The following is a 24,108-nucleotide window of genomic DNA, read 5'->3' on the forward strand; positions in this document are numbered from 1 at the left end:
AAAATAAATATATATATATATATAACATGATTTACTACTGACCTCTATTTCTTGTCTTAACCATTCTTCTAATTCTGCATTCTTTTTAGCATGATGAGCTATTAGGTCAGATCCTCCAATGATACATGGAAGTTTTCCTGCCCCAGGGTAAGCTACCTATTAGGTAGAAAAGGTTAAAAATATCACAATATTTTCATAATAATAATAATAACATGCATTATCAAAGTGAGATTGATATTTTCAAAAGAACTAGATATTAACTTTACAAAGAGCCATGTACATGAAGTTATTTCAGTTATTTTGAAAAACTGTAGATTAAGATTCTTTACCCAGACAGAACCATTTGAAATCAATGGCAAAATACTAATTCTCCAGTAGTCAAAAAAGTTTTTGAGTATTTTATAACACTCTGATATCTGTATGAATTTTTTTTATTAGTGTTTTCAAAGAGCTTCTAATTTTTACAACTACTGACTATCACTGTGGGACTTCTGTAAAGTAATTCAGAACATATAGTTTCTGATAAGCTTAGGGAGAAACAATTTTTTCTTGTGCATCTACTATTGTAAAAATTTACATCATCTGTTCATTTTTATTAAATTAGTATTACTAGATGTTTTTAATCTGTGATATATGATATGTGGTACAACTAAATATGTGATTTTCAACTAAAATTTTTTTCAATGTTTTAACTTGTTGAAATTTGATCTGCAATTACTCTTTAAAGGTACCTTCAGAGATTACATGATGGAACATGAAGCATTCAAGAATAAAAAGTACAATATATTCACTTGAAAATGAAATTTCAAGTGCTGATTCTACTCTAAAGTCTAAAACATCTCAGCTTTGATTCTCAAAATGTTCGTATTCCCTGAAATGAGTACTAGGAGAATAATATTTCATAAAGTTATAAGTAACTCCAAAACATTAAGTGACTTTTAGTATTTTACATACTAGAACAGATGCTATTATAGGCAAAATAGAAATACAATTCAAGCATACAACTGAGAGCATAACTAAGCAATAACACATAAATCCGTAATGCTTATAAAACATCTATCTATTCTATACCCAACAGCTCTATCTCCACCCCACCCCCCCCAAAAAAAAAAAAAAAAACCCTACCCAAACACTGAGTTTATGGATTGGCTGACTGGAAGAAGAAAAGCTATAATCAATCATAAGTAACAATTCTGAAACACTCAAATTAGCAGTAGATATACAGAACAAGTTAGACATTAAATTACAATGCAGATCAATGTAAAAGCATAACATTGCTTTTATTCATTAGCAATGGCTTACTAAGGCATTTCAAACAGTGCCCTCTCGTGATAAAATTAAACTAAGTACCTACCTTTTTAAATTTTTTAAAGTTGTTTGGCTCTCCATAATCATTTCTTATAATGGATGTATTTCTGGATCTAGAATGACTAACCACCAGTGATCTAAATTCAGTCAATAAAAGCTTCTTGGGAAGTATCTCACAACCATCTTGAAGTTTATCATTCTTAAGTGGGATTTTAAAAAAAGACACATAAAGAAAGAATTTATGTAATTACTTTTAAAGTTTCTTATAGACATGAAAACATAAACTTAGGGGTTTTTAATAAATATGTTGAGAAACATCTAAATATATAACTATGAATCAAAATCAGCAGAATTCAATTTTTCATTAGATTTAAGAACCAATTTGATTTATTCATGCCTTTATACTTATTTGGCATTACTTTAGAGATGGATGGATGAGGACAGAAAATGACACTCAGATAAGGAGCTTGAAGGTTTTTAACTTTGACAAAATTCTTCTTATTTTTCCCTTTTGTGAGTATGTTCTTTCCTTATTATAACACAGACCTATTAGTAATACCCATAGTTACTAAGAAATTGATCATTTAAACATCTACTATTCAGGTTAAGTTCTGATAAATAACACACAACGGATAAATAAAACAAATTCCTTAACTTCAATAGCTTAAAAAACAACATTAATTTGAATTATTAGTTTAACTAATCACTACTAAATATCTACTTGAATAACTGGAAAATTAGTGACTAAGGATTATGCCTCTAGAAGACAGAAAAAACTTTCAGTGACTATCTCAGAGAGTGATTGCTCTCTTCTATCAACATAGATCTACAGTCTAATAATATCCAAGATGTATTAGGGGCAAAAGTTGTACTCAGATCTTCCTGGCTTTAAAGTTGGCTTTCTACACACCATACTATCATAGAGCACACAATGTTTATCTTTCTGCCATAGCTAAATAACTGCTATCTAAATTCAAAGTGTAGATTTGTCTCCCTGGTAGAAGGAGAGGATTAAAGATGCTTGGAAAATTCAAATTATTTAGAAAGATTTTAACATTCCTTAAATGTGGAAGAAAAACTTCAAAATAAAAGCAACGAAAAATTGTATAACTTAATCAAAAGTAATGAAAAAGTGGAAAAGGAAGAGGAAACTCTCTGGACCAGAGATTGTATTGTTAGGCAAATAATTAAAGGAAGCAAATCATAAAAAAAGTAGGATTTATACCAGAAATGCAGGGTTGGTTCAATATTAGGAAAATATTAGCGTAATTGACTATATCAATAACCAACCAAACAAAAATCATATGAGTATCTCAATAGATGCAAAGAAAACATTTGACAAAATCCAACACCCTACCTGTTAAAAACACTAGAGTATAGGAATAAATGGAGTTTTCCTTAAAATTATAAATGGCATCTATTTAAAACCATCAGCAAAGCATCATATGTAATAGGGAAAACTACAACCATTCCCAATAAGATCAGGAGAGAAAAAAAAGTTGCCCACTGTCATCATTACAATTCAATATTGTATGAGAAATGTTAGCTTTGGCAGTAAGAGAAGAAAAAGAAATTAAAAGAATTAGAGTAGGTAATGAGGAAATCAAAGATGATATGATGATATACTAAGAGAACCCTAGAGAATCAAATAAAAACTACTAGAAACAATTTACAACTTCAGCAAAGTTGCAGGATACAAAATAAATCCATATAAATCATCAGCATTTTTATATATTACCACCAAAGTCCAGCAGCAAGAGACACAAAAAAGAAATTCAATTTAAAATAAATGTAGATAATATAAAATATTTGGGAGTCTATTTGCCAAGACAAAGTCAGAATTATATGGACACAATTACAAAACACTTTCCACACAAATAAAATCAGATCTAATCATATCAAGTGCTCATGGACAGGCCAAGCAAATATAATAAAAATGATAATACTACATTCAGTGCCATCCCAATCAAACTCCCAAGAAATTACAGAACCAGAAAAAAAAATAATAAAGTTCATCTGGAAGAACAAAAAAGTAAAAGATTTCAAGGGAATTAATGAAAAAGAAATGCAAATGAAGGTGGCCTAGCTGTACCAGATCTAAAACTATATTATAAAGCAGCAATCATCAAAACCCTTTGGTACTGGCTAAGAAATACAGTATTCAATCAGTGGAATAGGTTAGGTTCACAGGACAAAATAGTCAATAACTATAGTAACCTAGTGTTTGACAAACCCAAAGACCCCCAGCCTTGGGGATAAGAATTCACTATTTGACAAAAACTTTTGGGAAAATTGGAAATTAGTATGGCAGAAACTAGGCACTGACCCACACCTAATGACCCTAATAAAAGATAAGGTCAAAAGGGGCTCGTGATTTAGACATAGTGATATAAGTAAATTACAAGAACAAAGGATAGTCTCTCAGATCTGTGGAGAAGGAAAGAATCTGTGGCCAAAGAAGGACTGGAGTACATTACTGAATACAAAATGGGTAATTTTCATTATATTAAGTTAAAAAGATTTTATATAAACCAATGCAGATAAGATTAGAATGGAAGCAATAAAGTGGGAAAAATTTTACATTCAAGAGTTCTGATAAAGGTCTCATTTCTAAAATATATAGAGAATTGACTCAAATTTATAAGAATTCAAGCCATTCTCCAGTTGATAAATGGTGAAGAATATGAACACTTTTCAGATGAAGAAACTGAAACCATTTCTAGTCATATGAAAAGATGCTCTAAATCACTATTGATCAGCAAATGCAAATTAAGACAATTCTGAAGTACCACTCCACACCTCTCAGACTGGTTAAGATGATAGGAAAAGAAAATGATGAATGTCGTTGGTGGAGCTGTGAACTGATTGAACCATTCTGGAGAACAATTTGCAACTACTCCCAAAGGGTTATCAAACTGTGCATAATCTTTGATTCAGCAATGTTTTTAATGGACCCATTTTAATGGACCCTTTATGATCCCAAAAAGATCATAAAGGAGGGAAAGGGACCCACATGTACAAAAATGTTTGTGGCAGAAACTAGAAACTGAATTGATACCCATCAGTTGGAGAATGGAAGAATAAATTATGGTATATGAATGTTACGAAATATTATCATTCTATAAGAAATGATCAGCAGGATGATTTCAGAGAAGCCTGGAGAAACTTACATAAACTGATGCTAAGTAAAATGAGCAGAATCAGGAGATCATTATACATGGCAACGGCAAGATCATACGATGATCAATTCTGATGGACGTGGCTCTCTTCAACAATGAGATGATTCAGGATAGTTTCAATGGTCTTGTGATGAAGAGAGCCATCTGCACCCAAGAGAGAGGACTGTGGCAACTGAGTGTGGATCACAACTAGTATTTTCACTCTTTTGTTGTTATTTATTTGAATTTTGTTTTCTTTCTCATTTTTTTCCCTTTTTGATCTGATTTTTCTTGTGCAGCATGAATTTGTGGAAATATATACAAAAGAACTGCACATGTTTAACATATTTTGGATTACTTGCCATCTAGGAGAGGAGGTGGGGATAAAGGAAAGAAAACATTTAGATTATGAGGTTTTGCAAAAGTGAATGTTGAGAATTATCCATGAATATATTTTGAAAATAAAAAGCCTTAATTAAAAAAAAAAATTGTTTATTTTCCATGGGTAGAAAAAGATATTTTATCAGCGATAAATAGTCTTATACATGGGCTCAAATTTTAAATGTAAACTATCAATAAATATGTGAAAAAAAATGGATCAAACAAAAAAATGAGACAGAATTAAAACAATTCTGAGGTATAACCTTTGGCAAAGATGATAGAACACAGAAATAATGTTGATATAGCTACAGTTAGAGAGTAATAGTTATCAGAACTATGAATTGATCCAAACCTTCTGGAAGCAACATGAAACTATGCAAGAAAAAAAATCATTAAATTGTCCATTCCCTCTAACTAGAGATCTAGCTCAATGCTGAGCAAGTACTCCAAAATGGTCCCAGAAATTTATTAAAAATATTTGTAAGCAGCATTTTTGTGGTAGCAAAAAACTGGAAAAAAGTAGGTGTCAATTTATTGGGGAATGGTTAAACAAATTGCGGTGGTCCGTGCATAAATAATTACTGACATTTATAAAGTACTTTAACGTTTGCAAAATGATTTATGTATATTATTTCATTTCTTTCTTAACAACTAGCCCTGAGAAAGATTAAGTAATAAGTATCTAGTTATAAAATTAGTATTAGAAGGAGAATTTGAATCCAGATCTCCAGGTCCAGTATTACTGTTATACTGTCTAGATACAGGGGTCCTCAAACTTTTTAAATAGGGGGCCAGTTCACTGTCCCTCAGATTGTTGAAGGGCCGGACTATAGTAAAAACAAAAACTTTGTTTTGTGGGCTTTTAAATAAAGAAACTTCATAGCCCTGGGTGAGAGGGATAAACGTCCTCAACTGCTGCATCTGGCCTGTGGGCTGTAGTTTGAGGACCCCTGGACTCTAGAACACTGCACCCTGAGAAACAATGGTTGTGAGAAATCTTGAGAAACATGAGAAGACTTGATCTGAGGCAAAGAGAAGCAAGCAGGGCAAGAGAAAAATGATTGCAATAATCTAAAAGAAACAATGTTAAAAGGAAGCCCACTTCAGATTAAGGGTAACAAATAGTCTCGGTTCCATGAAAACAGGATGAAATATAGCTTTTTTTCATGGTAGGTAAGTGGGAAGCTGCAGGTGCAAAATATTACATACACTGTCAGACTTAAGGGTTTTATTTTGCTATTTTTTTTTCATGAAACAATTTATCAGGAAATGATTGTGGCATAAAAATCAAAATATAGAAATAATTTTTTAAAAATCAACTTCATAAATATAAGACAGAGAAAGTGGCTGGGAAGAAGTTCATATACAATTTAGATCTGGAGCATTTTAGGGAATGTATATTAAAAGAGGAAGAGTATACAGAACTAGGGTGATCACAGTCCTACTTGTCTCTGCATTTGTTAGACCACATCTACTATGGTAAAACGGAAAATCTTAATTAGATGGTTTCTATCGTGGCTCACAATTCTGCAAGTCTGTGAACACTAGGCAGAGGAGGCTGAATTTTACTTGAAAGATATATGTCTGAATACACTAGTGACATGTGCACATTTCTGCCTCCTTTCCTCCCCTCCCCCCAGGGAGTGGTATGAAAACATTTACAATTTAATTCACTCTGACTAGTAGTTAAAAGATCTTAAACCATTTCTGGCTCTCATTCTAGGGAGTTTTGGGCTAAGCAGCACAATTACTCTGGCATAAAAGTGATTATCGTAAGTTACAGTAGGAAGTGATTTATTAGCATCACCCAGAGCCTCAATGTTGAACTATGCAAATACATGAAGTGATATTATGAATAGATTAATGGATAATAACCTATAATTTTATACACTATACATCTGAAATGGAAAAATCTATAAAATATGCTTAAGGGAGCAAAAACTAGGAACTTGAACATAGAGAAAAATTTAATTCTGAATGATCAAAATCTATTATGGGAATGGTTAATCAAAAAGTCAGCTGCAACTCAACCCCAAAACCATAAAAAAACTATGAAAAATTTTTGGAAGTTTTATATATCTGATTGAATGAGCACTACAATACTGTTAAGTTATTTGTTTCATAAAATATTCAAAAGCTATCATATGCATAACTATAAAATTATGACTTGGAAGATTTAAGAAACCGTCTTTTTGTTGTTATTCTTGGCACCAGAAGTTATCAAATATTAATTTTATTTTATAAAATTAACTGAAATTATTGGATATTTCTTTTAGTTACCTGTTCTTTTACAGAAGACAGTGTTTCTTGCTTTATTTCCCATTTTTCCCCCAGATTATTTTCTTGCTGTTAAAACAAAAGCAGATTTGCATATTATTTTACACAAAACATTTTATCTTTTTGCACTTAATACATGGAAAAGTAGCTCTAATCCATATACTTTCTTAAACAATTCTGACTAACAAAGTGGAACACTGCCTTAGTTATCCTTTTAAACTACAGCCTCCTTCTAATACTAGCCTTAATGCCCAGACCACTTCACCTATTCTATCCAAAAAAATGATAAATTTTCTTCTGATCCTTTGATTCAATTTGACAAGCATAAGCATCTATTACATGCCAACTACTGTACTAAGTGATGGAAATACAGAAACAAAAAATAGTCCCTGCTCTCAAGGAACTTATAGGAACATTAAATTCCCTTATAAATGGTCCATAAAAACTGAATTAATGGTGACATTACAATAAAAATTCCAATGAATTTATATACTTAAAATGGAATTCAGAAGTAATCCTGAATAGAGAAAAAGGAGCATGAGTAAATAGTTTTTATTTTTGGTATCTGCTTCAAGCACAGAAGATTCAGTATAGGTAGTAGAAAAGCTGATGGAGTTGCCCACACCCACAAAGAATGAAAAATGAGAAAAGGTAAAAATAGAAAGGAAAGCCAACTATAAGGATTCAGTATCACTGGGGCATGTCACAAGGAGTGTAGCACTGATTGCAAAGGGAAATGGAGAGTATTTACTTCATTTAATAAGACATGAAGAGAAACAGGCTGCTCAAGCATTAATTAGAGGATCATTGTCACTTAACAGCAGCCATTTGGAGACTGAAAAGTACCATTTAGCTGGTTTTAACATGAAAAAATATAAGCAGAATAAACTAATTTTTTAGTTCCCAAAATACATGAAGATACAGCTTCATCTATTCTAGGTACTGCCTTTCCAAAAAAGTGTATTTTAGGGACCATAGCATGAAAAGCAGGAAATCATTTTCATTAAGTTAAAACTGCAATTTAATTTTTTTAAGGAGAAATTTTATTTGCTCATAGACATAAGAAGTTTGTGAAACTGAGTGTGATTCCATTGGTTGTATAAAACTGACTAGGGTTTTGAATTCACAAATTCAAATGATAAGAATTTCAAATTAATTAAAAATTACAATTAACCCTTTAAAGTTTAAAAACTGATTTTATCTCATTTTATCTTCCAAATGACTCTGTGATATTGTAGTACAAAAATTATATTCTATAAAATAGTGATAAAGAGATGTAGAGAGGTTATGTAATGTGTCCAAGGACACAAAATTTCAAACCTAAGAATCCTAACTCTAATTAACTTTTTAGCATTATATCAGATTCCCATCTTGGGACAAAAATGACAATGAATCTTTTTTGATTTTAATATTTGCCATCTTAAGACAAATCAATTCAATTTAATATATAATAAACACTCTCCTATAGTAATGTCACTAATTCATAATCAAAGTGAACATTCTCTCCAAAGGCATACTAGTTTTGCTTTCAGTTACACTGCTTAAGAGATTATGAGTGCTGAAATATAAAAGTAAAGTTAGAAAAAAAAAGTTAAAAATCACAGAAATCATAATTTAAGAGTTTTTTAAAAGACAATTTTAAATCGCTAAGATTTATAACTGGTGTCCTCATTTGTTCCATGAAACATCTTAGAATAGTTTATATGCTGCTTTCTCAGCCTTGTTCCTGTTCTCTGCATGCTCACTGATCATTTACTTTTTTACCAACTCCTTGTAATTTGCCTCCCAATCTATCAAAAATGTTCTTTCCTAACTACTATAGCTGATACCACCTCAATGTTACCAACTCCTGTCCTTTATGTTAGTCTTTTCTTGCAGGAAGTATCATCTCATTTACTCCTTCATTTAAAAGGCACTGAGCTCCTACAGTGTACAAAGCATTGGTTAAATCTCAGGGACAATAAAGACAAAAATGAAACAGTCCTGCCCTTCAAGAAGCTTATATTCTCAGGCAGGTAGGGAAGGGAGTTGCAATTGGAGTAGCAATAATATTTATAAAGATAAGTGAAAACTAAATAACTTGAGGAGGAAGAAAGCCCACGATTGCCTACTTTATGTTTCTTTCTTCTCAGTTTTCCAGCCTTCTGGAAATAATATGTATTAGTGTTCCCCAAATCTATGTTTAAGGCTCTCTTTTCTACTCTCCTATATGGAACCAAACCACTCCTAAAGTTCCACAAGTTGTTTGTTATGCTTTAATCCTTTTATCCCTTTTTATCCCTTTAATCTTAGGATTGATAAATGTAAGGCAAAGTTTTTGTTAAGTTATACAGATTACTGGATGGTTTTTCAACTATTTAAGATTCAAGTACCTGTTGCCAGCAGAATAGTGGTTTCTTATTAGATGTTTTAAGATAAGGAAAAGTCAGGGAAAAATTAAAGGAAGAAAAATAAAATATCATGAGAGAGGAAAATAGGAGAGTAATACAAAAAAAAATTAGAGAAAGCAGAATGTGAACATAGAAAGAATAGAAGAAAAATTTAAACCTATTCCAAAAGGCCTAGTTCTGAAAAGCAAAAGGAAGGGAAATAAAGTATCACAGGTGAGGAAGGTAAGAGAGAAGTTAAAAAAAAAGTTAAGAGAAAGCAGAATAAGAACATAGAATGAATAAAGAAACAAATTCAAACCTGTTATAAAAGGCCTAGTTCTGATAACATAGTATTTTCCATATTATGGCCCACTCCCAAGACATTGATGACAACTGATTAACCAGTTTCACCCTTAGAAAATATCAAATTCAAAAATGGACCTGACATTCTTAATCCCTTGTAATGCAAGGCAAACAGAATTTGTTTCTTTTTTCATTGGTGGGATACAGAAGATTCTCACATCCTATGCATAGGTAACTCCAACTGGAAAAACCTCAGTAAAGAAGATCAGCAGCTTCTGTAATTTTCAGCATTTCCCAGGGCACTTGAAGGTTAAATGACTTAACAAAGGTTACAAAACTCAGATCTCTTTGACTAAAAGGGCAGTACTTAATCCATTGTACCCTTTCATATCTCAAGTACACAGAAACATAGTTTTGTTTTGTTCACTTACGGGGAATTATTACCAAAGTTTCAAAGAGAAGACAAAAGTCACAGAATCTCAGAGCAGGGAAAGCTCTTAGAATCTTCTGGTGCAACTAGTCATTGACAGAATACCTCATTAGGTATTCTTAGGTATTGGTTATATAGACTTCATTTAAAAGTCTCCACAAAGAGTCAACTGTATTCCAAGGCAGTCCACACTCTATTTCTATAAAGCTCTATTTATTGGAGAGAGAGAGGAATGGGAAATTGGATTAGACGACTTGCCCAGGGTCACATAGTTTGTAATTGCCTGAGCTGGAATTGAATTCTGGTGCTCCTCACTCCAGGACCAATACTCTATCCACTGTGCCACCTAGCTGCCTCTCTGAAGTTTTATTAAGGAATATTCTACTAACGTAGAGATAAAATCTTCCTCTTATCAATTTTAAATCACTGACTTCCATTCTTTGTTCTGGGACCATACAAAAAACAATTTAATTAAAATAACTGGTTCCCATTACCCTTCTTCTATAAAACTGTAGAAATCAAAATTTCCGTTATCAAAAGTGCTACATGTTAAAATAATGTGCTGCTTTTTTTTTTACAAGGATACCCTTTGCAGCATTTTACAAGCAGTAGTTCAAGACTCCAAAATAATTATTTTTAGCTGATTAGTCATTCTGATTCATCCACTTTAAGTTAACTCCTGTGGTTCTACTATCATGAGTCAATTTGGCAGAATAGAAGAAATACTGTCTTTCAGGTCCAAGATGGATTAGATGGTTACTGAGATCCATTTTAACCCTGAGATTCTGCCTTCTCTTTGAAGAAGCTGGCTTCAGTAATAATTCCTAAAGAGAACAGAACAAAACAAATCATTTTCATTATTCATATATTCTTAAAGGAGAGGGCATGGAACAGCAGGGAGAGATTGGGCCTTGGAGTAAGTAAGAGCCCCATATATAATAAACAGTCTTGAGCTTTGCTAAAAAGAATACTAGTTACTCCTATGAAGAACAGAATTATTCATCTTAGCTTTGCCAGTATTAACTAAGATAAAAAGCCAGATTTCTGCATGTGACAGACTCATTCCCATCTTAAGCATGCCATGGTCTCTTGGAAGCCTTGAAAATCCATTCCTTAATATGGAATTTGAACAAAGACCATTTGCTATTTTAACTAAATGAAATTGTGGGGAGCTTCTGAGAAACCAATGAAACCACGTCTTTTTCTTTAAAGGTAACATAATACAACTTGCTGTTTAATCTATCTTTACTTTGTTTATTCCTTGGTTAATGGCTGGTTAAGATGAACAATGGGGTACAATGGAAATAGCCCTAGATTTAACCTTATAAAACCTGGGTTTCAATTCCAGTTTTGGCACTTTATTAGCTATATGGCCCCAGCTGGGCAAGTTACTTTTCCTATGGACTTTCAGCTTTTCTTAGACTATAAAATAAATGGATTGGAATCCACTAGTCCTAGAAAAGAGGTAGTGGGCAAAATTTTTTAAATAAACACAAAATTTCATCAAATTCTTTTTTCCTAAGAAATTTAAGATAAATATCAAACAAATATTACTTACAGCTACTTTGCAACTGTTTTGAATTGATTCATTATTATCAGAACTATTTTTTTTAATATCCATTCTCAATTTTTTTGCTAAACTGAATCCAGTCATTGGCTCTTGAACTTCAATTTCAATCTCTTGTTCTTGTTCAGTCCCTTGACATGAATGTTCTAAAATCTTTTTTTCCACAATTAAATCATCCATTTCTTTTCTCTTTCTCAGATTGGGCTTAAGTTCATCAACAAGACTGTTTACATTAGGTTTTAGATGAACATTTCTATATGCTTCATCTGTTTTTCTGTCCAAAGTACATGGTCCTTTCTGAGATTGGTGCTGTTCTTGGTTTCTCCACACTGAGGAAGTAGTAGGTTCTGTTTGGTCTAAAAGAGAACAAGATAGCTCTATCCTTGCAGATTTGGAAATAGATTCCTCTTGCTCTTCTTCTTTCCTTTCCCTGAGATAAAAAGAAAAACAAAATAAAATCTTGCATCTGCCACATCTCAACCTACTTTTAATAGTTAAGAACATTTTAAACAATAGCAAAGTAGATTTTTATATTTAAGGTAAAAACTGCACAGGTAATTCAGTTACTCAGATATATAATACTATAGATCTTTCATATAATATTATTGGTTCCTGCATAGGATTCTGTAGAAACTCAGCATCAAAGTCACTTTCTTTTTCCTATCAAGAAGATGAAAAGGTCAAATCAGTAGAGGAAAGAGACAGAAGCAAATACCTTCAATGTAGTAAGACATAGTGAGAAGAATAGCCAAAGGGCTTAAAAACAAGACAGATCTAGAATGGAAAAAAAAGATTGTGAAATAGCAGATAAAAATTGGCATTTTTATGTTAAAGAATTAAAGTTTTCCAAATGTGTTATATTTTTTTTTTTCTAATGTGACCCTCACAACCCTAAGGTAGTTATTAGAAGCATCACAGTCCTTATTTTATGGATATTGGAGTACCAGATATGAAGTGATTTGCTCATCATGTCACAGACAGTTAAGTTGTAAGGCAAAATGTAAATTTGTGTCTGTCTATTAATCTAGTACTTTATTCACAATGCCAATTGGCTTCTTTTAGGTAAAGTATACACTGTATGTAATCCATAGCCATTTCCTTTTAAGTAGTATCATTGCACATGAGGAACCTTTGAGGACATTTTGTCTGACTTCCTCCTCAAAGAAGAAACTCCTTCTACCAGACCTCTGAAAGAATCTTCCAAATCCAGAAAACATTTTCCTTTCATTTTGCTTTGACCATCATGGAAAGGAACTGCAAAATAATGGATCCAGGAGTTAGAATAACTTTTGCTAATGATGAGGTAGCTGCATACCCTGCTAACGGGATGGCTGAGATAAAGTGAAGATAAGTAACAGTAACTGAAACAGTGGATGAATTGAGAGAACAATGGGAAAGAATTATCAACAGATGGATTTGATTTCAAGGAAGATTTAAGACTATGAAACAGGTGTGGTAGAAACTGAAGGAAGAAGTGTATCCTGGAGTTTAATAGATGAATGAATCAGGATCTAGGTTGTATGACAATTTGAAGGTATGGATTTAAAAAGAAGTCCTTGATTAACCATAGCAGAGAAAGAATTTAGAGGCAATACTGGAAAACAAAGAATATGTCAACTCCCCCCTTCCCTTCTAAAAGGAAAAAATAGTCTTATTTAAAGCCCAACCCTTGTGAAGCTATCATGGAAGGGAGAAATCATTGTGATTGAGGGAATCTACTTTTCTAATGTGTGCTGGCAACAATTGTTGAGTAACTCTGCATCAATAGCAGGGAAGCACAAGAACCCTGAGCACAGCAGCATCCCTCCCCACCAAAGACCACGGGTCCTGCTTCCAGCCCAACTCTCACATACATAATCTGAAGAAGCAACACTGTGAATAGAGGCCAGCTTTTCTTACCAACTGCCAACTGTCACCCACAGGGCAGACACTATGAAGAAGAGATAGGAGGCAATGTATGCCGGATATGTCAAACCAATAAAAACCACCACTACTTTGACTACCATTTATCTAAAGACCCCATTAGAAAAAACTCCCATTGCCATCATCCTGGGAAACAATTCATTTGCAGATATAGCCTGCCAACTATAATTACTGAAGACTCAGAAAAACACTTGCCCATGAAGTCTTCAGCATTGTAAAATGGCTCAACATAAGAAACTGGACTTTAAAGAGACATTATCATTTGCTTCTCTGCAACCCCCAAGGGCTAATAGATCTTTTCACCTGACTTAAAACTAAAACCTTCCATATGTGTTGTCTCTCCTATTGGAATGTGAATTTCTTGAGAGCGTAGTTAATCTTATTCTTCTATTTGAATTCCCTAGTCCTTTGCATACAGTGTTTTACTCACAGTAAGCATTTTTAAAATTCAATCAAGAGAGACCACTATTGGAAAAGTATTTAAAGGTACAGAGACTTCAATTCCAATGCTCTATGCACTCTATTCTAATCACCAATTCTTTATTCATTTGGGTTTAACAGTGAATAGAAGGAAAGATAGTAGCTAAAAGCAAAAGGCAATCAAAATGGTAGGGAGAGACTAAAGTTACCGGAGAATGAGTACAAATTAAGTAAAAATGACTTAGAGAAAAGGTAAGAGTAAATGACTTCAAGGGTACAAATGGAAAGGTTAGCTCAGAATAGAAACACCTCTTCCTTTGAGGTGGAAGAAAATAGAATGTCTTTTATTTTTTCAGGCAAGTAGTTGGTAAAGACAACTTAAATCTTAAATGGTGAGCAAGCACAATACATTAACTATAACAGATCAACATATATTTATTCCAAATAATGACTAAAAGATCATGTTGAGCCTCATAAGCAGAATTATTGGAAATATACCTTTTCTTTGTAACTGATTGGAAATAGTTTTTAATGGAGTTAGTTTGTTGTTGTTGTTGTTGAGAAGCTTGTTCTTTCCTTGTACACGAAATCTGAGTTGGGGAAAGTTGATTCTTTGAAGTTTTTACTATAGTATGATTAAGTGGATTTGTCCCCAAATTAACACTGCAATTCATGTTAGGAGTTTCTTTTATAGTGAATATTTCTTGTGAAGACACTTTGGATCTTTGTTCCATTTGGGGAGTTTCATTCTCTTTTGGACTTTCAGTTAAATCCATGCTGAAAAAAAGACACCCTAGATTAGGATGAGTTTAACAGGAATAACTCAATACAAAGAAAACTAGCTTTAAACAGAATTGTGTACGTCATTTCTCTTCAGAAATTGTTAAAAACTTTGAGCAGGTAATGATCCAATAATACAAAATAATTTTTCGATTTCAAAGGACACTATCAATTCAACATCACAAAAAGGTATTACTCTTGTTCATCAATGCTCTTTGATAACATACATTGTGTCTAACAGGAAATTTAAAAAATAAATTTCTTTGGTATTTTTTACATATACTTTTGTTGTATGGTTGTACTCTGTGGGACTAAAAACATAACAGATGCTTAATAAATATATATATCATAATAAATACTTTCCTTCAGAAATATGTGGCACTAGGATTTGCCAGATATACACTGGCTAATAGGAATCAATTTTAAGGTATAAATAGTATAAAATATTAATCCATGTGACAAAATTTCAAATAGGCAAGTTTAGAATGGGAACAGGAGAGGGAAGTCTGATGCAAACATGTGACCTTTGTTTGGGAACTCATGGTGAGAAAAACTCTCTCTTCCAATATAATTAAGTAATTACGCTGCAACTTGTCTTTCAGGTGCAGGTAGCACTGAAAAATTAATGATTTGCCCTGAATCATGCAGACAGGGTATGTCAGAGGCAAGCCCTGAATCCAGTTTTTCCTGACTCTAAGGCTGTTTTTCAATCCATTATTTCATACTGCTTCTCTATTTCAGGTTTTTCAAAGTTCAAACAGTACCTAAAACACTATTCCATCCCAATACTAAAGCTGCCAAATCAGTATCTGTCAAAATATCAAATCAACGGATGAAAGAAAAAAATTAAAACAAAATTTAATGGAAATAAAAATCAACTAACGAGAATTAAAATTTGCCCATCCACTGTTTCAGAGTTAGTCATAAATTCCCTCTTTCTGAATACTTTAAAATAAAATGCATTAGTATCTACTAAAGAAAATATTAATTGCAAAAATAAAAGTACAGTTATAAACCTGGCATTAATATATTCAACACTATATACAGATATATCAAGAAACATTCTACAAGTTATTCATAAAAAAACAATTTTATCACTTTATAGCTTTAATGAAATACACATATTTTCAAATAATAAGAAATAATTTTCTCTTCATCAGTTTCTCTAGCTGTTGTGTGTCTTCCTAGAGTTTATTTTCTGAAAGACAAAGTTACTAGGTTAAAAGAGATTAGAATATTTACATAGTAGTATTAGCAACTTAGTTATTCTGGGTGGTTAGAAGATTCTTGCACATGACATTAATTTGTTAATAAAATAGCAACTTAGAGAAGGGGGGAGAGGAAATCTAGTACAAAGAAAATTTACCAAGTATCTGCATTTTCTAATTCTGTGTCAGGTATATATATTGTGGCACCTGGAATCAAGGTTTCATTTACCATTTTGTTCTGAGAAAGACTTGGTCTTGGAGTTGGAGTCAATCCTATAAATTACATGTGAAAAGAAACAGAATAATGAATACCTCTACCTCATTTCCTCATAACTTCACAGTTCCTTTATTGTAACAAACTGACAGACAACACACTCATGGAGTTAACACCAGGGCTACAGACAAATGCATAAGCTAATGACACTGGTTTTGCTTCTTACTTGTTGGTAATAAGAATGGATTTATTTTAACCAAATAGGAGAAAACAAATCAATACTTAGTTCATTCCAGTAATAATCTGTTTAACATGGTTAACTAATTTCTTGGTGGATTATATCCTAAAACTTGGTGAAAACAGGTCAGATTGCCCAGAGTGACAGTAAGTTTTGGGAAGAACTCAAAAACAGAAGAAATAAGCAAAGGCATTATAGAGAAGGGATTGTTTAATAATTTAAATCTATATAAAGCTAATCTGAGATTATACTTATAATGTATATCCTGGTATTCTTTCATAAATGTAGTGAAGTTCATTTGCATTTCAATAAATAGTATTTGCTGGGCTGCAATGAACAAATAGGAGAAAAAAGCAAAAGAAAAAAAAGGGGGAAACTAATAGGATATTGGGGCAGGGGAGAGTTGTAACCCAGACTTTGATAAGAATTTGCTTTAAGTAGAGCAACAAAAAGTTAATGAAAGAGTCTCCCCTTTTGTAATATACCATTTACAAGTAGATAAATTATCAATTAGCAAGTTTCATATACTCATTAAAAACAGGTCAAAATATCTGCTTTGCAAAATATTCTAGTAAAAGCACTGTTAACCTGTTCAAATTACTAACATGAACCTAAGTAATAAAACAATATTTAAAAATATAGTCTACAATGAACTTGTTCAATTATTTAGGCTGGTATATCCCCCTTCATTTAGTCCAATTTTATGAGATTTTTCTGGTATATCTCAATTCTAATCTTAAAAATGTGGGTGCAATTCAACTTTCAAACCTGCCCTGAGAGGTAGTATCTAATACAAGGTAGGTGACAGCAGTGATATATTGTTTATGGTCAGACTACATTTGAAACACTGCATTCTGGGCATGATATTCTAGTAATGACACTGAAAAGGTGAAGCACATTCCAAAAGGATGAAATCATATCACATAAGAATAAACTGAAAGAAAAGAAGACATTTGAGAGAGAGCTTTCATCAAATATTTGAAGGCTGTTATACAGAGAAAGACTTATTCTAGTTAGGACCTAAGGGCAATACTAATAAGTGCAAGATGCAGACAATAAAATGCTTATTGTCCAAAACTAGAATCGATTGCCTTGTAAGTACTACAATGATTACTGTACAAACAGTTACCAAATGAGTTTGTAAAAAAGCTAACAATATAGTTCTATGCTATCTTAAAAAACAAAACCAGGAAAACAAAAAATGCAGGAAGACTAAATTATCTTAGCTTGTCAAGTAGAGGAATAATGTATCAAACTCAAAAGAATTTACTTCACAAACAAGATTTTTAAAAAATTTAAATAATGATTCAATTACCTGTACCAGGATTACAGTAAGTCTCTGTGGACATGAAAATAACTGCTAATCCAATTTCTGCTTCAGGGATGGCTCTAAGATGCTGGCTATTAAAGATAAGAATAATAATAGTAATGATATTTTATAAGTATCAGTGATTTTAATTAAGGTGTATGACTATGGAAGTGGATTGATCTCCCTAAACTTTCAATTGCCTCATTTGACAAAATAGGAGGTTACACCTGTACTACCTCAGGTAGTTCTGAGGAAAAAGCTTTCTAAAACTTAAAGAGAATTACCTAGGAGGGATTTATCATGGGTGATCTTCTTTCCATTCTGATAGGATCTCCCACAATTTCCAACACTAACCACTTAGTGTCTACAGCTTACTTTTCCTCACAGTGATGATAAACACTATTTGAAGATATCAACTTCATTCATCATGCTTCTCATTTCTGTCTATACTGATTATAAGTTAAGAATTTTTTTCCCAATGAATAATGACAACTGAGAAACAAATTTACAATATATTGATAAGGAAATTCAGGTAAAATTTTGCCTCCAATTTGGGGCTTTTAATAGAATAACTTTCCTCGATTGTTATATATTCTACCCTAAAACTTAAAAAGTTTTAAGTTCCTCTAAAATTCATCTACTTTATGGATTCATGCCAGAGTTTATAAAGAACATTACAATACAAAAGAAAAAATGCTTGTGATATTAAAATATGCCAATGTTTGCAGATTAACTGCTTAAATTGCTAGTTCTGAGGCCCTTCATTGTATCTCATGTTTCTTTCTAAATTTCTATTGAGAAATGAAGCAAATGTGCAATGATCTTGTATATGTCTATTGTTCTATTATCAAAGAGCATTTTTTATACCTTTGAAGCATATCCATAACTGAATGAATCCATTTTTTCACAGAATCAGGAATTAAAACCTGTGAATTTGTTAATCCTACATCAACAATACATGTTCCAGGAGTTAGAAAAGAAGTAGCTGCTTCTTTATCTTCCTCTGTTGACAATTTAGCTTCTCCACCTCCAAGAAGAATTGCTGGACTCAATTTCTTATGCTGAAATTTATATTTTTTGAGGAAAAAAAAAAGTTAATTTTAGTTCATTCCTGTTCAATATTTTTACATTACTTACACCAAAATGTCTATTTTTGGCATTAAAATAATGACAATCTAATAGGAAATCTTTATTCTGCTCATATTCCATAGAAATATGGCCAATATTCATCTGATAACCACTGTTCAATTGATATGACTATCACTTAGGTTATATTTACCTCTAAATTTAATTAAAGGTACTTTCTGTTGCATTTGTATTTTACTTTAGGATATATATATTACACTTATAGTTCTCATCAAGAACAATAAGACCAACATGACTTAAAGGTTTGAAGGCTGGCCTTAAATGCTCAGGAGACCTGAAAGTGTTTTCTTTGATTCGTTTTAGCTGTTCTAACCTTAGGCAAGTCACTTAACCTCTCAATGTTTAAGGCAAATTTTAGCGTTGCCTTAAAAAAATAAATTTGCAGTGGTGAAGAGAGCTTCTACCACACGTTTAGACTAAAAAAACCCCCCAAAAAAATACCACCAACAAAAAGGCTTTTAGGAAATTAGAATTTCTCTTAGGGCCCCAAACTATAATTATAATTCTTGCAGAATTCTGAAAAACCATCTGGCAACCCTTAATGATAATCTTAAAAAAAAAAAAAAAAAAAAAAAAATTAGAGAAGCTTAATTAAGAGTTAAGTAGTATTTTGTACTGGTATAGAATTTCATAATACTATTAAACATATTAATATCCATTACCCAATCTGACCTCACAATAACCTTTCAAAGTTGGTACAACAAATAATTACTTATTAAAATAAATATTTTGGCTACCTACCCCCCCCCCCTTCATTAGCTACACAGTCTGCCAAATACTACTTTCAATTTTATTTTACAGATTAGTAACTAAAATGATGAGAACTCAAATTTCCTGACATCTAATTGTTATTTTTTTCTATACCATAAAGCTCCCATTATCAATACTTTTCTTTTATAGAGTCTGTTTAAAAACAGGTATTAATAAACATGACTTTTTGTATAAAGGCTCAAAATGGAGCAGCACTAATAATTATCAAAAATTTGATTTAGTGATTAGGCCAAAAACAATTCTTATCAAGTCTTATAAAATGTCAAATTCATGCATAACATGCATAAAAATTATTAATACCAATATATGGAAATGAACCTTATTATTTTGTTTTTATCCCCCCAATAAGCTAACAGATATAGGCAACATAGCATTATACAACCCCTGGGACAGAAATACCAGGGTTCAAGTCCTGTTTCTCCCATATCATAAGCCTGGGCAAGTCACTTAACCTATTAATGTCTCAGATGATTCCAAGTTGCCGAACAACTCCCCAACTATCTGAGTAAAGGAAGTTTCCTATGCCACTAAAATCAAAGGCCAGACCTCTTGCTCAAAAGTTCATTGGTATTACCTGTTTGGCATTTAAAAATATAAAAGTTTTCCCACTGAATATTTGTTTTCTTTCCTTACGTGCTGATAGATCAAGATTTTCATTATTAATAGCAGGTTCATCAATGGGAGGATAAAAACTGTAAGAACAAGAAAACTGTATTAAAATAATATATTGTTATTATATTAAATTAATTAAATTAGTATATTAAATAATAGACTGTTACTGCTAAATAATTATGACTATCTAAACAATAAGATGGCTTTACTTCTAACAGGGCCATGATCACCAAGAACATGGTGTAAAAAAATATCATAATAACTTACATATGTGTGATAGATGCTAGATATAGATTTTGCATATCATGTGATAGATGTTACATGTAAGTAAAAGTACTTCCTCCAAAGAGATATAAGTTTGAACTAAAAGAAAAATGATCAGAGAATATTAAGGAAAAATAGTAAACCAATATAGCTGGAAACACATAAATGAGCTGCCTTTTTACCAATTTGTTTGTTTGTTTATGCTGTTCCCTGGAATTCTTCTTGCCTCTGCTATCTTTCTTTGTATTCTTTTCCCCCATTCTATCATCATTTCTGCAAACTTCCACCTTCCCAATAACTTGTTCTTTTTTTCCCAGAATAGGAAAAGTAGCAAAATCAGTATTTTAAAAACCACATAAATCTCTTCTCCTATTTCTTTGAGTTCAGAGAATGTCTTAATGGCTTTTCTAAGTTGAGATGTAAAGAGTTTGTTTGTTCTTAATGCTGTTACAGTATTTTTAATCATGTCCTGATTATATGCAACCTAAGTTAGTGAAGTTTAAGTTAAAAAACTGCCCAAGAAGCTTATTCTCTATAATAAACAAAACACTTATGTTAAAAATATACATTCATTTATTCATTCAATAAGTACTTGTAAGTATAAAGGAGCAATACATTGTTTCATATGTTTGAAGGGGAGGGAATATAAGAATAAGAAAAGCAAGGGCCCTGCCATCAAGCTCATACCTTTTTAAAGAAGTATAAACACTAAGCAAATTATTTGGAGTACGTGAAAGTATTTAATGTTTAACATTGACTCAGTATATAATGATCAAATTCTATTAATGCTTGGTAGTTGCTTAGCAACTACCATTACTGAATCAGTCATGAATCCTGTTGTTTGCCTTTCAAACTATCAAAATGGAATTTTTTATTAGCTTGTCTAGTTACCTCACCTCCTCATTTATCTCCAGGCTGCACTATTCTGGGACTTCTCAGATCACTTCTCTATCTGCAGCTCTGCTTAATTCCAAATCCAGGGAAAATTATGCTCTAGGAATCAAATAGGACCCCCACCCCTCATATCCCTATCAGCAGCCTTTTGTGTTTCATTCCCTCCCCCCCCCCCCCCCCCCCCCCCCCCCCCCTTTTTCTTCTCTCCCCCCCCCCCCCCCCCCCCCCCACACACACACACACCTTAGATTGTAAGCTACTAGAAGGCAAGGTCTTTTTTCTTTTACATATTTTATATCTTCAGCTCTAAGCACAGTGCCTGGTATCTAGTAGGTACTTAATAAATGTTTAATGAATTGAACTGAATTTTTCACTGTCTGAGGAAGCTCATGACTAGAAAAAACTTCATCTCGTAAGATCACTAACTTTAGAATTCGACTTCATCACTAACTTCTTATCCCTCAGTTTGGAGGGTAGAGCCATGAACTCCAAAATCTCTATTTAAGGATGAAACCCAGGCCAGAAAAATCTCATTTATCATCTGGCTGGAACTATTCTACCATTCTTCCCTTGGTCCCCCTTCTCTTAACCCCCATTTTTTTTTTCATCTTTCTTCTGGGTGTTATCTTGCCTATTAGACTATAACCTCTTTAAGGGGAGCAGGAACTCTCTTTGTTTTTTTGTATTTGTATCCCCAACATTTAGCACGGTGCCTAATCATAGTGGGCACTTAATTTACTGATTCACTGATTGGGGGAGAGGGGGGGAGGAGGGGAAGAATATGTATAATACATATTAAAGCTTTAATGGAGTATCTCAACTCCCTCATTTTACAGATGAGGAAATTGTGGCTCAGAGTGGTTAAATGACTTCCTGAAGAATATAAAAACAGTAATATCATCTGGATTCAAATCCAAGTGCTCTGATCCCAACCCCAGAACCTATTCTACTATACTAAACTACCTATCAAAAAAATGTTCATCTCCCTATCAGAGAATCAAATCCTTTTTTCTATTTGATAATCAGTAAATTATTTACTATGTAAATTTATTACAGTAAATTATTTACTATGAGTCGGGCACTGTGCTGAATGCTTAAAAAAAAAAAAAAAGGAAAAAAAAAAGTCTTTGCCCTCAAAAATGGAAAGACAATAAGCAAACAAATACATTCAAACTATCTACACAAAGGATAAACAGGAAATAAACAAGCAAAGGAAGATTCTAGAATTAAGAGGGGTTAGAAAGATTTCCTGTAGAATAGATTTTAGTTGAGAGTTAAGGAGCAGGTTGGAATAATCGCCATTTTATACTAAAAAGCAGCACACTGGAGATAAAATTTTCTATATAATAAATGTGGCTATTTCATCTGATAGACTGAAATTTAATTTGCAGACAAATTTTTAAAGACATCTATATGTATGTATATTACATTTACATGTGTACATACACACATACATGCACCACACAAGTATCAAAAGCACACATACATGCACAGATTTATTTATATAGGCTACACCTTGCCTCCTGGGATTTAGGTGGGAGAACAACAAAAAAAATTACAATTATAGTTTGTAAGCCTGCCTAGGCCAGAAACAAATTATGAAGTGCTACAAATTGCTTTGTAAAATACAAATATACAATTAAACTAAGTTGATCATATGTTAGTTCAAGAAAATAATTCCTAGTTCTCAAGCAATCTGCTACTAAATAAGATCTTGAGATTCCCAGAATAGAACTTATAGTATTTCAAAGTTGTTTTTCCTCTAAGGTAATTGGAATTGAATCAGTCAAAAACATTTAAACATATAGCCAAATAAGACTAGAATCCAAGTCCAAATTGGACTCCGTTCTACTGTCTACTGTTTCACTACCTCACTATACAAATCCCATGCAAATTCTGTTAAAAGTGTAGGGTTTTGAAAAAGCCCATGTAACTGTCTCAGGTAATACTTTTGTAATTAACATATCTCCTTATGCATCCCTTAACTTATTTTTTCCAACTTACCAAGTATTTACTATTTATTTTATGGAAATGTTTTAAAACCACAAGAAAAACAAGACAAGAAACTCCTGTATATTGTGGTAAACCTGGTTCTGCTATATGGCAGAGTACAGGTTTCAGAGTTAAAGAGCCTGGGCTCAAATCTTAATTGTCAATTAGTATCTTGTATAACTTTATTCATGCTACAGAACTTCTTTGAACCTATTGAACTAGATGATTTTTAAAGTCCCTACTTGCTCCAAATTCTAGGAAGGTATAAATATATCAATTTTTATATCTTCATTCATTAAGAATTAAATCTGAGATTATATTTTAGGCCAACCTTTCTTTGAATGTGATGATGAAAATATACTTTACCTTTCAAGTTTTGGAGGCTGTTTCTTTGTCTGAATGGCTTTAAGAAATTCAGTAAAATAATCTGGTTTTACAATGGGACAACCACAAATCAGTGCACATATTGTCTAAAATGAAACAAATAAATTTATTAGCTATAATCACACACACAAAAATAATGGTGGCTAGTGAGCATTAATGC

At 32.4% G+C, this 24,108-nt stretch overlaps 1 protein-coding gene across 3 annotated transcripts in view; it reads right to left on the reverse strand.

The window, feature by feature from the left end:
• NBN (nibrin) overlaps positions 1-24,108 on the reverse strand; it is a 40,250-nt gene that overhangs the window by 5,867 nt on the left and 10,275 nt on the right. For 2 of the 3 annotated variants that reach the window (XR_004231044.1, XM_012550029.3), the window contains exons 5-14: positions 23,931-24,034; positions 20,377-20,494; positions 18,753-18,946; positions 17,892-17,977; positions 16,283-16,397; positions 14,635-14,913; positions 11,785-12,223; positions 7,128-7,193; positions 1,355-1,507; positions 43-156 (exon numbers count right to left, since the gene is read on the reverse strand). Coding sequence is in view for 2 of the 3 variants with exons in the window: in XM_012550029.3 (XP_012405483.1) it covers positions 43-156; positions 1,355-1,507; positions 7,128-7,193; positions 11,785-12,223; positions 14,635-14,913; positions 16,283-16,397; positions 17,892-17,977; positions 18,753-18,946; positions 20,377-20,494; positions 23,931-24,034 (1,668 nt within the window). In the remaining variant the exon portion in view is untranslated. Of the gene's footprint in view, positions 1-42; positions 157-1,354; positions 1,508-7,127; positions 7,194-9,636; positions 11,051-11,784; positions 12,224-14,634; positions 14,914-16,282; positions 16,398-17,891; positions 17,978-18,752; positions 18,947-20,376; positions 20,495-23,930; positions 24,035-24,108 lie in introns of those variants that run through there. The other variant, XM_023503854.2, reaches the window with a different exon arrangement.

This window comes from Sarcophilus harrisii, chromosome 1 (genome assembly GCF_902635505.1).
Source record: "Sarcophilus harrisii chromosome 1, mSarHar1.11, whole genome shotgun sequence".
In the NCBI taxonomy this organism is placed as follows: Eukaryota; Metazoa; Chordata; class Mammalia; order Dasyuromorphia; family Dasyuridae; genus Sarcophilus; species Sarcophilus harrisii.